General features: G+C 34.8%; 1 protein-coding gene across 11 annotated transcripts in view; it reads right to left on the reverse strand.

Moving 5' to 3' along the window:
* LOC123694735 (protein tramtrack, beta isoform) overlaps nt 1-13,536 on the reverse strand; it is a 437,925-nt gene that overhangs the window by 143,558 nt on the left and 280,831 nt on the right. Inside the window, exon 5 of one of the 11 annotated variants that reach the window (XM_045640260.1) lies at nt 233-501. The exons of the other annotated variants lie outside the window; for them this stretch is intronic. Within the exon in view, the coding sequence (XP_045496216.1) occupies nt 248-501 (254 nt within the window). The 3' untranslated portion in view covers nt 233-247. Of the gene's footprint in view, nt 1-232; nt 502-13,536 lie in introns of those variants that run through there. 11 annotated transcript variants of the gene reach the window in all.

Below are 13,536 nucleotides of genomic sequence, written 5' to 3' on the forward strand. Positions count from 1 at the left end.
TCGCGGTACAGTTTCATGTTAAAGTTTTTTGTCACGGCGCCCTACCCACCCAACCTAGCTATTAGAAAAGAAAACAGGCGATATAGGTACATACAATACAAGAATAGAAAATTAGGTTTGGCAGAGAAGAACAAAAATTGAAAATATTAACTCAATTTCTTTATTGTAAACGAATTTTAAATCTTGTATATCATTTTATGACGCTATGATATAGGGCGCCGCGGTGCACAGTTTGGGAACCCCTGCTCTAAGAAGTAAAGAACCAAGGCAGTGTATCAGTATAAGGGATCATTTTATCGAACTTCGGCGGGTGATTATGATTCTCGTTCCTCTCTACAATCGTTCCCTCTGTAATCAGTAGCACTCCAGGGCATCTATTCACCTGATGGGTGGAACAGACCCAGCGATTCCTCTTTCTGAACTCTGATGCACTCTTTAGGGAGTACGTATAACCGTTGAGTCTGAGGAGGGCCTTCCCTCTCTGCGACTTGACGAATTCCACTGTAAAAATCGTATATCTAAGAATCTACATATTATGAAGACTAAAACATTAAATGTTGTGGAATTAAAAATGATTAAAAGGTTTTTTTAACAATAATTTCATTTTAATAACCATTGAGATACCTATTAATTTTAGAAAGTTAAACCTATTTTAAATTCATATTTTCTAATTAAAACAAATGTATTACAATTATATAAATTATATAAATACTAAAATAAGTTAAAGCTTAACTAGCAGTGATAAATAATTAAATATTTAATAGCCGGGGCAAATATTTGTGTGTTGAATAAAGATGTTTGCTCTGTCTCTGGGTGTTAATTATCTATATAAGTATTTATTTAAAATTATATATGTATGTTTATCAGCCATCTGGTTTCCATAACACAAGCGAAAGCGTGTGAAAATTGTCCCGAAATATTTATTTATTTATTATTTATGTAACTAATATTTGGAATTACTTTTAATTGTAGATAATTATTTACGAAACGTGCATATAATGAGACATTCGTAAGAGTCGAAGTGGACGCTATTTTATTGTAGTATGTGTTTATGTTAATCCATTTGATCATAAATGTGGTTTTTTTCTGTATTTTATAGTTGTCTGGAAGTAAGCGCCTTCAAGCATATGCTGGAAGAGAAATGATATAATTCGAACAGATTTTAATCGGCTCGATTCCAATGGCCGAATGCAGTTTTTTTTATCTAATGGAATGTTTATTTTGAGTAGGATTTTTATCTACGGTAAAAAAGTACTTCCTCTCCAGGCAAATATTTGTGTGATCAATGTGTTTGATCTGTGTCTGGGTGTTAATTATCTATGTAAGTATTTATTTAAAACTAGCTTCCGCCCGCGACTCCGTCCGCGCGGATGTCGGTCTTCGCGTGGATGGTTTATTTCTCCATTTTGAGTAACTCTGACAATGACATCTTATAAATATCTATTGGACCCAAATACGGCTAGGCCTACAATAATACGCAACGTGTGTTCGCGGTTCTACAGAACAACGTCTATGGATAAAACTGAAAAATTAAGATTAATTTTTTTCTACGTATTTTTCCAGGATAAAAAGTATCCTATTTTACGCCCAGGATAAGAAGGTATCATTATACCAAGTTTCATCGAAATCGAACCGTTAGTTTTCACGTGATGCCTTCACATACAGACAGACAGACAAAAATTTTTTTAATCACATATTTGGGTTTGGTATCGATCCAGTAACACCCCCTGCTATTTATTTTTTCAATATTTTCAATGTACAGAATTGACCCTTCTACAGATTTATTATAATATGTATATATCGCACGCTGAGAATGAAAGTGACCTAAAACGAAATTCTTGTTTTTTGGGAATCATCAAAAAAGTGTTCGTAATTTACAGAACTATTTACAAATCATGTCATAATTTGTTCGCATGCAAAGTTATATAGGATATTAAAGTCTGATATCATTTTAGAGGATATTGTCCAAACATACAACCCATAAAAAATAAATAAAATTAAATTAAAATATTTTTTATCTTTTTTTAAAAATTACCATTAGATATTGCGTCACTTTAGTACTGAAAACTTGTAAATCGTCTTTGACTAGTTTGGGAATGAGTCACTTTAGTATTTTTTTACTATGCATGCATTTGGACGTAACCTGAATTATGTCAACTTAGTATTAAAATATTAATGAGAAGTAGTCTAATGAAACCAAATGTTAACTAAGAAATTATAATATTTATTGTTTGTTTCAAGACTTATTTTTACTATTTACTTAATACGTATGGGGCAAAAAACTCTAATATTGGTATTATTAGTTTAGTTTTTTTTTGTTTTTTTGTTTAATTTAATTGAAGTACTAAGTCAAATTCTTCTAACAGCTGCGAGTGAAGATCTAGGTAATGAGATACGTTGCAGCAACAAGTGGTTTTACGACGAATGCCAAAAGGTTACTAACGAAAAGAATGAAGCATACCTATCGTTACAGTAGACCTACACTTGCAGACGAGAGAGAGCATAAAGCGCGACGAAGGAAAAAAAAATAACTACATAAGAGAGAGAAGAAGAAATGTTTTGATGTCAACCAGCTTGAAGAGATTGCAAAAAGTTACTCAAGGAAGGACTCGAGAAACTTAGCTCTATCCAAACTAATAGAGGTAGGAAAGATTTCAAACCTAGAACCTCAGCTTGTAAAAGTAAAGATGGCGAGCTACCTCCATACAAAATTATACTAACATCCCAGATATCTCTCTGCCTACAAATAGACCAAGTTAAATTGGCCATTAGGAAACTCAAAAATCATAAGCCACCAGGAACTGATAACATCTCTGTGGAATTGCTAAAATATGCTGAAACTTGCTTTAAGGAGAAATTTTACGAGCTGATAGTCCAGGTGTGGAAGTCTGAAACGACGCCCTGTTAAGTTATGGGTTTTAATGATAACAACGATTATTTAGCACAATTTTCTTTATTCTTTCTAAAAGGACATTGCTTTACACATTGCATAGGTACAAGAACCACAGACTAAGTACAGGGTTGCCACAGTGACATAAGAAAAATTAAAGTTAAATTTTTCTAATATAATCTAATACGCCCGATGAGAGGAACACCGCTGTAATATACAGCGGCGTGTACTGCACAAGAAAGGTGAAATATTTGATTGCAGAATTATCACGGTTTATCTCTTTTAAACACGGCATATAAAATCTTCGCTTATGTCCTTTTCAATAGAATATCTCCATACACAGAAGACAAACTAGGCGACTACCAGTGCGCTTGGGGCCCTAACCGGTCGACTACTGATCAGATTTTCGCCTTGCGACAGATTCTTGAAAAAAACACTTGTGTTCAATGTCATATTATTTTCGTGGATTTCAAGGCTGCATACAACAATGTTCACCGAAATTTCCTGTACCAAGCGTTGACTGAGATCGGCATTCCACCACAATTGGTGTTACTTACAGCAATGATGTTAAAAAAAATAACAAAGCGTCGTTCGGATCCATTCAGTATCTTGGAACCTTTTAGGGCAATGGAAGGCCTTAGGCAGGGTGATGCGCTCTCCAGCCTTCTGATTAACATAGCCTTAGAAAAATGCATCCGAGATTCCAGAAATTGAGACATCGGGCACTATTTTTCGAATAGATACAAATACTGGGATACGCGGATGACATAGACCTGGATCGCGAGGACGCTACCAGCAGTGATCCTCTACTGCTGTTAACGCATATCTTGCTATAGAACGAACTGCCCAAAAGCCCGGTCTACAAGTCAACACTGCCAAAACAGAATACCTGAAAGCTACTTACGAAACTTGGAGGATATTGTCATCGGCGACAAGGCATTCGAGGCTGTACGTGACTTTGTGTACCTGGCATAATTAATAACAAACCAGAACGAAATATCTGCAGAAATATGTAAACGAATTATGGCTGCTTCGGCCTTCTAAGATATTTTCGTTCGAAACTGCTATCCCGAAACATAAAGGTACTGCTATAAAAGACCCTACTAAGAACATACGGGTCCGAAAGTTGGGTCCTGAGCAAAAAATGAGGATTGCCTGCTGGTGTTCGAGCGAAAAATCCTTAGACGGATTTTCGGTGCTGTGCTGGAAAATAGACATTGGAGAACGCGGTATAACCATGAGCTTTATGAAATGTACGAGGAGCCGAATGTCATAAAGACCATAAAACTAAGCCGTTTACGCTGGGCCGGACACGAGGCACGTATGGACGACAACAAGGCACCTCTGCGTCTTCTCTATGGAAAACCAGATGGGCCGAAACTCCGATGGTTGGATGGGATCGAACGATTGGTGTGAAAAGCTGGAGAACTCAGACAAAGGACCGAGAGATCTGGAAGAAAATACTGGACCAGGCCAAGGCCCACTAGCAGCTGTAGAGCCTCAGATGATGATGATCACTCAGCGAGGAATCTCTTGTATTTCATGATAACTTTTTGGGTATGAATTTTGCGTTTTCTTTTTCATTTTCTTGAACCATTTGTAATATAAAATCATCTTTAATCTCTTCATATAATGACCTAAACATAAATATTTAAACAAATTATTATTGAAACAACGACATAAACTTTAATACGCCATAAAATTAACTTATCAAAATATTATTAAAACGGCCTAATTATACATAATACACTTACACAAAGAAAGCATTTAATAAAGTACAGGCATAACGTGAAATATGTCGTTACCTTTAGAATAGTTGATAATACAAAAATGACATAATATGATTTAAGTCACAATTCAAAAACTGCATTTTAGTAAGAAGGTGACCTAATACGAAAAACGGTCTTTTTAAGATTAGAACATTGACAAAATATTTACTTACCTTTCGGTAAAAAAACGCCGCAATCAGGATTGAATCACTTTAAAACTAAGAAATGTAATCACTGTGCCGACATAATACTAAAACGGTCACTATTTTAGCGGAGGGACGTATAAAATACGCAAATTATAAAGAGACGCAACATACGTGTTTTTCTCTTTCTAGGTGACATAGGATAGTTTTTGATTTATTAAATGATAGAATACCTTATTTTGAGTCATTTTATGAGTATAACTCATTTTTGCAAAATTTTGAATTAGGTCACTTTCGTTCTCAGCGTGCGATATGTATATTTATTATATATATATGTATGTATGTTTATCAGCCATCTGGTTTCCATAACACAAGCGAAAAGCTTAGTGGGATAAGATCGTGCCGTGTGCGAAATTGTCCTTAAATATTTATTTATTTATAGCTTGTTACCTTTTGCCCAGGTTGCCTGGAAGAGATCACGTCTGAGTGATAGGGCCGCCTAATAAACTATACTGTATTTTTTTGTTTTGTATAAATTTAAAAATTAAAAATCTACATTAGCAATAAGTTTCCCATGTATAGTTTTATTAAAGAGTAATAAATAATAAATAATATAAATAAAATACTATTAGGTCGGGTTGAACCGTGGGTTGAACGGGCCGTGGTTGTGTTCATTGTGCATAGCGACCACTTCGTTTTCCACGGTATACAATGCTGCTTTACAATACTTGTTGCCTGTACAACACCACCTTTCTTTCCCTGCAGCGCCAGCCTTGGAACGCATGTAGAATGTGTAGTCGCCGATTTTTATGTTGACCTTACCGCGTCGTGACATTATCATTACCGCTGTAAGTAATACTTCTTGTATACACATATATATTTGATTTTTTTTGTATTGTTTTTACATTTTATAGGCAAATAAATAAATATTTGTTTTTAAGATAGGTCAAAAATAAACAAATTGCCCAAAAATCGTTTTATAAATTATATTAGAGGTAACATGATTATAACATTAAAAATTATTTCATTAGGAAATGCCAATATTATTCATAGGCATTATAAAATAAATACACTAATTATTAATTATGTAAAATGTGATTAATTCACACTAATTAAAAGAAACGACCTTAGCAATTGCACTGTTCCTTGTGAAAAGAATATATACTGATACTAGCGGTCCGCCCCGGCTTCGCCCGTGGTACATATTCACGTTTTCTCTACATAAGAACCATCCTCGTACTTCAAGGAATATAATAAAAAAAGAATTATCGAAATCGGTTCAGCCGTTCTCGAGTTATGGAATTACAACGAAAAGTGGCATTGATTTTTATATATTAGATTATAAACAATGTTATTTTTTTTATTTACAGTAACAATTTACATTTCGTATATATACATATTCGAATTTTTTTATTAACTTCTCAATTTTATTAAGCAAATAGAGTGCATAGGCCACGAAGAATAGGTCTATATCAACATAACAAGTCGATTTATTTAAATACTAATTACAAATGTTTGGTATGTATTAACTTAATTTAAAAGGGCTCTTCAAATTAGAGCGGTATCTGCTACCGCGTTGGGTAGCGGTATCCCGATGTGTATGCGAGTAATAACTCAGGCCCCGAAACCACAGACACAATAGAAAATCTATTGCGTCTTGGACCGATCGGGTCGCTTGGGGCTCAATGGGTTAAATCTCTTACCTAGTACATTATAGAGACTGTAATCGCGTACCGGTATACTGATACCTCCGGCTGTAGCAGATACCGCTCTGTTTTGAATAGGCCTTAACAGTAAGCTCAAAGATCTTATAAACAGACAGAGGCGAAAAACTACTTTGTTTCCTATGTACTATTCCTACGATGTTACGATTCTAGCCATGGTTATGTTCCCCCTTGATGTTCTCTATATCGTAGTTAAACATTTTGATCCTGACTTTACATCCCAGTTTCTTACGCTTCGAACAATACCAGATACTTTTGCCAAAATCATTGCAATAACTCCTCGAAAATGTATTTTTACCAATTCGTATAGCGCAGCCTTTTCCACCGCGCAACACGAACTTGAAACCTGAAAATAATAAAAATGAAATTAACAATGTAAAGAAAGAGCGTGTGTGCCGAGCACACGTGTCAGAAGTGAAATTTCCTTGGCAAGATTTACAAATACTTAAATCATTAGCCAAGGGCAAAAAAATGATTTAAGTATTGACCTTGAAATTTATTTCTCTTTATGAAAATTGACCTTGAAATTGTATGCTCAATGCGCCTTAACCCATTGAGCCCCAAGCGACCCGATCGGTCCCAGACACAATAGATTTTCTATTGTGTCTGTGGTTCCGGGGCCAGAGTTATTAAGAAATTTCACTTCAAAATAAATTAAAGAAATAAGATAAGTGCTGAAATCTTACTATAAACAAAATAAATTAAAATGAAATTGTTTATTTCTTTTAAAAATGTTTTCATTTTGGTTTGGAGGTAAGTCCCTGTGACTGTAGTAACAATTTTGGTTTAATTAAATTCTCTTTATAATAAATTATTTCTTTATCGACAGTTTTAAAACATTATTAAGTAAACTTATATCTATTTATATCTATGATATATAAAAAGATTTATATACATTATTTATTTTTGACTAGATCACGAATGTTATAGGTATCTTAATATATTTTTTCTGTTTGAGCAAAACAAAAACATTCATCTCGCAGATATCAAACTTTCAAATTAGAACTTATATGTACTACAATGTTTTTGAAATTATAAATTTTTCCTTATAATATTATGTAACCTATCTAGTATTTACACCTTTTTAGGTAGAGGTTACCAAGACAACTTACGATCTTCAAAAACGGCACACGTTAGATTCAACTATCGTGATCGAAAAAGAGACAACTGCATGGTTAATCAGTCACATTTTAAGTCAATATTGGAGCACTACTAACGTATCTACCTACACCTTATTACTTACTAGCTTTCCGCCTGCGGCCTCGCCCGCATAGTTCCCGTTCCCGTGGGATTTCCGGGATAAAACCTAGCCTATGTTGCTCAGTGAAGATGCAGCTTTCTAATAGTGAAAGAATTGTTGAAATCGGTCCAGTGGTTTATGCGTGAAAACCATACAAACATAATTACAAACCTTTCCTCTTTATAATATTAGTATAGATAAAAAATGCCAGTCATATTCATATCTATTCTCTGGTAAACATATTTTGGATTTCTAGGTATGCTATGTTGGAGCAGAACAGATTCTGTGATGGTTTTGAGCTATTGCATAGCTCTTATCTCAGACTTTGAGCGCGGCGATCGAATGTAAAAATTCCGTAACGAAAAAACCTAACACCCCGCACTCCAACTTGCACAGCGATGCGATGCTATGCAATAGCTTTACCGCGGCTTATTTTACATATCCATACTAATATTATAAATGCGAAAGTAGCTCTGTCTGTCTGTCTTTTACTCAATCACGCCTCAACTACTGAACCAATTTGCATGAAATTTGGTATAGAGATATTTTGATAAAGGACATAGGATAGGTTTTATCCCGGAAATCCCACGATAACGGGAACTATGCGGGTTTTTCTTCGAGTGCGCGGGCGATGCTGCAGGCGGAAAGCTAGTACACATATACATTTACAATATACATCAGTTCTTGTACTAATGTGTATGTTGACCCGTAATATCCAATATGACTGAATTCATCATTCTAACCCTCACTTTACATTTGAGTCGTGTTCTTTTTGAGCAGTACCAAATGCTTGTGCCTGTCGCGTTCGCGTAATTTGACGAATACGTGTTGGAACCAATCTTTAGGACATAACTTCTTGATCCACGAGGAACGAACTCATATCCTGGAAATAAGTCTAAGTCTAAGAAATAGTGTTTTAATATGAACGAGATATGATATACAAATATGATAATATACAATTGCATATTTTGTAATTAAATTGTAATACTGACATAATTAAAAAGAGAGATTATGAAGTTTCTTGCCGATTCTTCTCCATAGATAGACTACTGCTTTCCGAATCGGTGGTAAATGTTAAAAATATGAAAAAATATGTGCTTCTCGAAGAAGTCTAATTGAATAAATAAATGTTTGAGTTTTGAGTTTGAATATTGGTTACACGTTTGTCCGGGTTGATAATAAAAATTAAACCTAGTATATGAACGTATAAAATCTTTCCTGTTTATAATGTAAATTCGGATTACAAGAAGTCGCTTTTCTGTATCTTTATCATAAAAAAATTATGTGCTCAAGCGAAAGATATTCGAGACTAAGAATAGTTTAGCATTTTTCTTAAAAGTAGGAGTCATACAAAAATAGGTGTATGAGACTGTACTTTATTTTAATAACTATTATGTTGAATAAGAATATAATGTTCATTATGAAAACGTTATACAGACATCATGGCTTATTGTTATAACTACATTTACACCAAAACATACATATTATCATGTTATTGTAAAAGAGAACGTTACACAAACAGTACTAATAGCTTTTTTTTTTTTTTAAGAGGCACCCGTCATCACAGGGTGTTCGCGCCACCTCTGGATTATAGTCCAGAGACTTTTCTTGCTTTTTTTTTTCAATTTTTAGAAATATTAACATACTGGTTACTTACATAATATAAATATAAATAAGGTACAATTAAAATTATAACAGCTTAAATTAAATTACAATATAAAATAAAGACAAAATTATTAAGTAAAAATTCAATAAAAACACGGCACAAAAACACTCAACTTAATCCTATATAACAGTTAAACTAATATCATACACTACTTATTTCTTTGGTTAACTACGACTACAATATGCTTACAATATTGTAAGAACGCATCCCTACACTTGTCCCCCAGGACTTATAGCTTATTACATCAAGATCAGTTTCAAAAAAAGTTTAGAAAACTACATCTATAGTGTATATAACAGTTAAAAGTGAAAACTACATCAAAATCATTTGATTTAAAAATAGATATTGGCTCATGACTAGAAGATTATCACCTAATTCTTTTTAAAAATCTTAAACAGTACTCCGTTCTTGACGTGGAATTTTGGAGGATCGTGATTATGTTTCAGGAAAGCCCGGGAGATGATGACTTGGTCTTTGCTGAGCGAGAACCGAGCGCCGCAGCTCCAGCCATATGTGCAACTCCAGTGATCTACCTTCGCCAGTTTTCGATGACAGAAGAACGTATAATCGTTAACTATTGCTATTTGATTCCCTGATACCTTGCGTACGAATTCCACTGAAACAGTTTTAGTATGATGAGTTCAGTTTGGAATATCGACGTATAGGCTTAGTCTACGTTTACTGTTAGGCTACTTAGGTATATGTCTAGTCTTAATACTAAGTAATATTTCTTCGTATACACTACGTCTTATTAATGTATGCGTATGATGTACTGCAGTTCTTTATCATGTGCGTCATTCAGAACTACAATTAACGTTTGAACAGCTGTTCAGTACCTTAATTGTGAGTTCAAATACTTCGTGGACCGAAGGAAGTTCTAATCCATACTAATATTATAAATGCGAAAGTAACTCTGTCTGTCTGTCTGTTACTCAATCACGCCTTAACTACTGAACCAATTTGCATGAAATTTGGTATAGAGATATTTTGATACCCGAGAAAGGACATAGGCTACTTTTTACCCCGGGACATAGGATAGGTTTTATCCTGGAAATCCCCCGGGAAAGGGAACTATGCGGGTTTTTCTTTGACTGCGCGGGTTAAGCCGCGGGTGGAAAGCTAGTGATAAATAAAACACATAATTGAGAGAAATAAAATAAATTTATTACCGATACGCATTATACTATAAGCTAAGAAAAATAAAAATAACTAAAATTACATAATTAAAACGAATAGTTAATTAGAAATATGTAATCTTTTTACTATTTTGTCACCTTTGCTAAAATAAACTGCAATTGTGACATAGCATAAAGATGTTCAAGATCTCAACCGGGATGAGACTAGCTGCTGCCCGGTTTCGCCCGGGTTGTCACGGTGTTATAAATATTGTCAAAAAACTTATTTTCTCGTCATAATATTAGAACATGAGTATTGATACTAGCAATTAAACACGTATAACTATAGATTGATCTTCATCTCTACTGTCGTGAGTAAACATAATATAAAATCGTCCCTAGTCTGTAATACAGCATGAAATGCGTTTCGTGGTGTCATGCATGAATGACATGCAAATTTTCTGCCGGCAGCTGATCGATACTACTTTTAAGCTATTGCATAGCTTCTATCGCGGGCCTTGAACGCGGGGACCGAATCGAGATATTCCGTAAGGAAAAAACCTCACGCTCCCCACTCAGACCTGCGGAGGTGTGGCTTGAAGGCATAGCATGCGATAGCTTTACCGCGGCAGTCCCCGAGTGCCACACGTCGTTTTTTTATTATTTTCTATCCTGCAAGGTAGACGAACATGCAGCATGATCGTTTAGATCGTTTGCTGTGATGCAAACGCTTAGTGTGTCATTACACTATCAGGCTGGACGCGAACTGTATAAAAATGCATGGATTGACAACCATGCAGCATAACAATTCACGCACGCATGCTATGTTAATAGTCTAGGGACTACTTAAGGCACGCATTTACAGTTTATAAAAAAATCCACCCTTAATAATGTACCGCGATGACTCATGGTTATGCTCCAACTTGGCGTTGTGTATCTTATTATCCTTATTCACATAAAATCGTGCCCGACATGACTTCCAACCTTTTGAGCAGACCCAAAGATCTCTGGCACCAAAAGTTTGCTGGACGGAGTACGTGTATTATTTAGGACTGCTTACTTCTTTCCTGTGCGTCGCTTGAAGTATAACACTGAAAGGAAATAAATGATTATAATATTTCATGTAAATTTTGCTTGAGTTTAGGTACCGGTAGCGTAGTGTGCGAGCCTACATACAAATGTATGTGAGATATTCCGCGGCGACTAGTCTTCGAGACTTGCAGGATACTTGAATCGCCTGTGCGTATCGTAATGGGAGAATGGCCTAATACAGCATGACATGCATTTCGTGGATGCATGCATGCATGCTCTATGCGGGCAGCTGCCGGCAGAGAGTTTGCATGTCATAATAATAAAAAGTAGTATCGATCAGCTGATCGATACGATACATTATGATATAAAAATAAGGTAGTAAAATAATACATAATAGGATAAAAAATCAAGAGGTTTGTTAAAAACATAGTTTAACTTTTTTTGATGTGTCATATTGTTTGGAACAAATAAGAAAAGGTTTTTTATTTAAATCTATTTATTTTAAAATAAGTAAATAGTAAAAATCTTATCGACATGGACACACTCGAGGCGCATCCTTAACAATTTACTAACGACCACGAGCAGCGGCCGTACTACACGATCGAACGTATTTTTGTTAGCTTTAGTATGTTCATTATACACTGCGGTATTCGAACTCCACGTTTGATTAGAGTCACGTACAGAAGAAGCATTGTAAACTATTTACATAAATTATTGTAACCGTCGTTCTGTCACATAATATAAAAGATCAGAAACCACGAAATCACTCTACATAATATTGTTTTTAAAATTTAAGTAAGAAAATCGTATAATTTTCAGTACTTACCGATGGTATGTGATTCCATTTGACAAGTTGCTGGTTTCACTTCGGTTTTTACAAACTTAAACGGAACAACACGGCATTGTCAAATAATATGGTATGAAGCATGGTATGAAGCAATATAATAAAGACCCATCTTTTCTTAGTTATGTTAGAAATTACTCAAAAACTTTTAAAATTGTTTGTTTTACTGCGAAGCGATTGTATATCAGAGATAAAATACGCGAATCGGATAATAAAGTTAAAACAGTTTGGTCTATTATTAATGGTGAAATGGGTAAAAGCAAATTAAGTAATACTATAAAACTTGTAAATAATGACAGGGTTATTGACAAAAGTGCTGATGTTGCGCTTGCTTTTGAAGAATTCTTCAGTAGTGTCCCTGTTACTATTACTAATAGTTTAAATTCGTCTCCAGCACTTGCAGAAACCTTTTTGAGGGACCATGTTGCGGGGTGCAGTACATTATTTGAATTACGACACGTAACTGCTAGTGATATTGTTACTGCCTTTAAGACGCTTAATCTAAAAAATACTTGTGATCTTTGGGGAATGTCCGTAAATTTAGTTAATAATATCATAGAAAATATTGCGAAAAATTTAGCTTTTATATTTAATAAGTGTTGTGACTATGGTACATTTCCTAATTTACTAAAGCTTAGTAAAGTTATACCTCTATTTAAGAAGGGCGATCAAGAAGACTGTAACAATTATAGACCTATCTCTATTTTACCAACATTAAGTAAGGTATTCGAGAAGTTAATATTAAACCAACTGAGTAGTCATTTTGCATCTAATGATTTACTGCACACCAAACAGTTTGGTTTCACAAAGGGGCGCTCAACCACAGATGCTGGGGTTGCACTTCTAACACATATATATAAAGCATGGGAAAACTAAAAAAATGCTCTGGGGATATTTTGTGACCTCTCCAAGGCATTTGACTGCGTTGAACATTGTACTTTGTTACGTAAACTTAATCACTATGGAATTAAAGGAAAAGCACAGAACCTCATAGCGTCATACCTGCATGATAGGATACAGACTGTAGTTGTTAATGGAGATCGTTCTAGCGGTGCGTCAATTAACATTGGTGTTCCACAGGGGTCAATTTTAGGTCCCTTCTTGTTCTTGGTA

The sequence above is a fragment of the Colias croceus genome, chromosome 10, assembly GCF_905220415.1.
Source record: "Colias croceus chromosome 10, ilColCroc2.1".
NCBI lineage: Eukaryota > Metazoa > Arthropoda > Insecta > Lepidoptera > Pieridae > Colias > Colias croceus.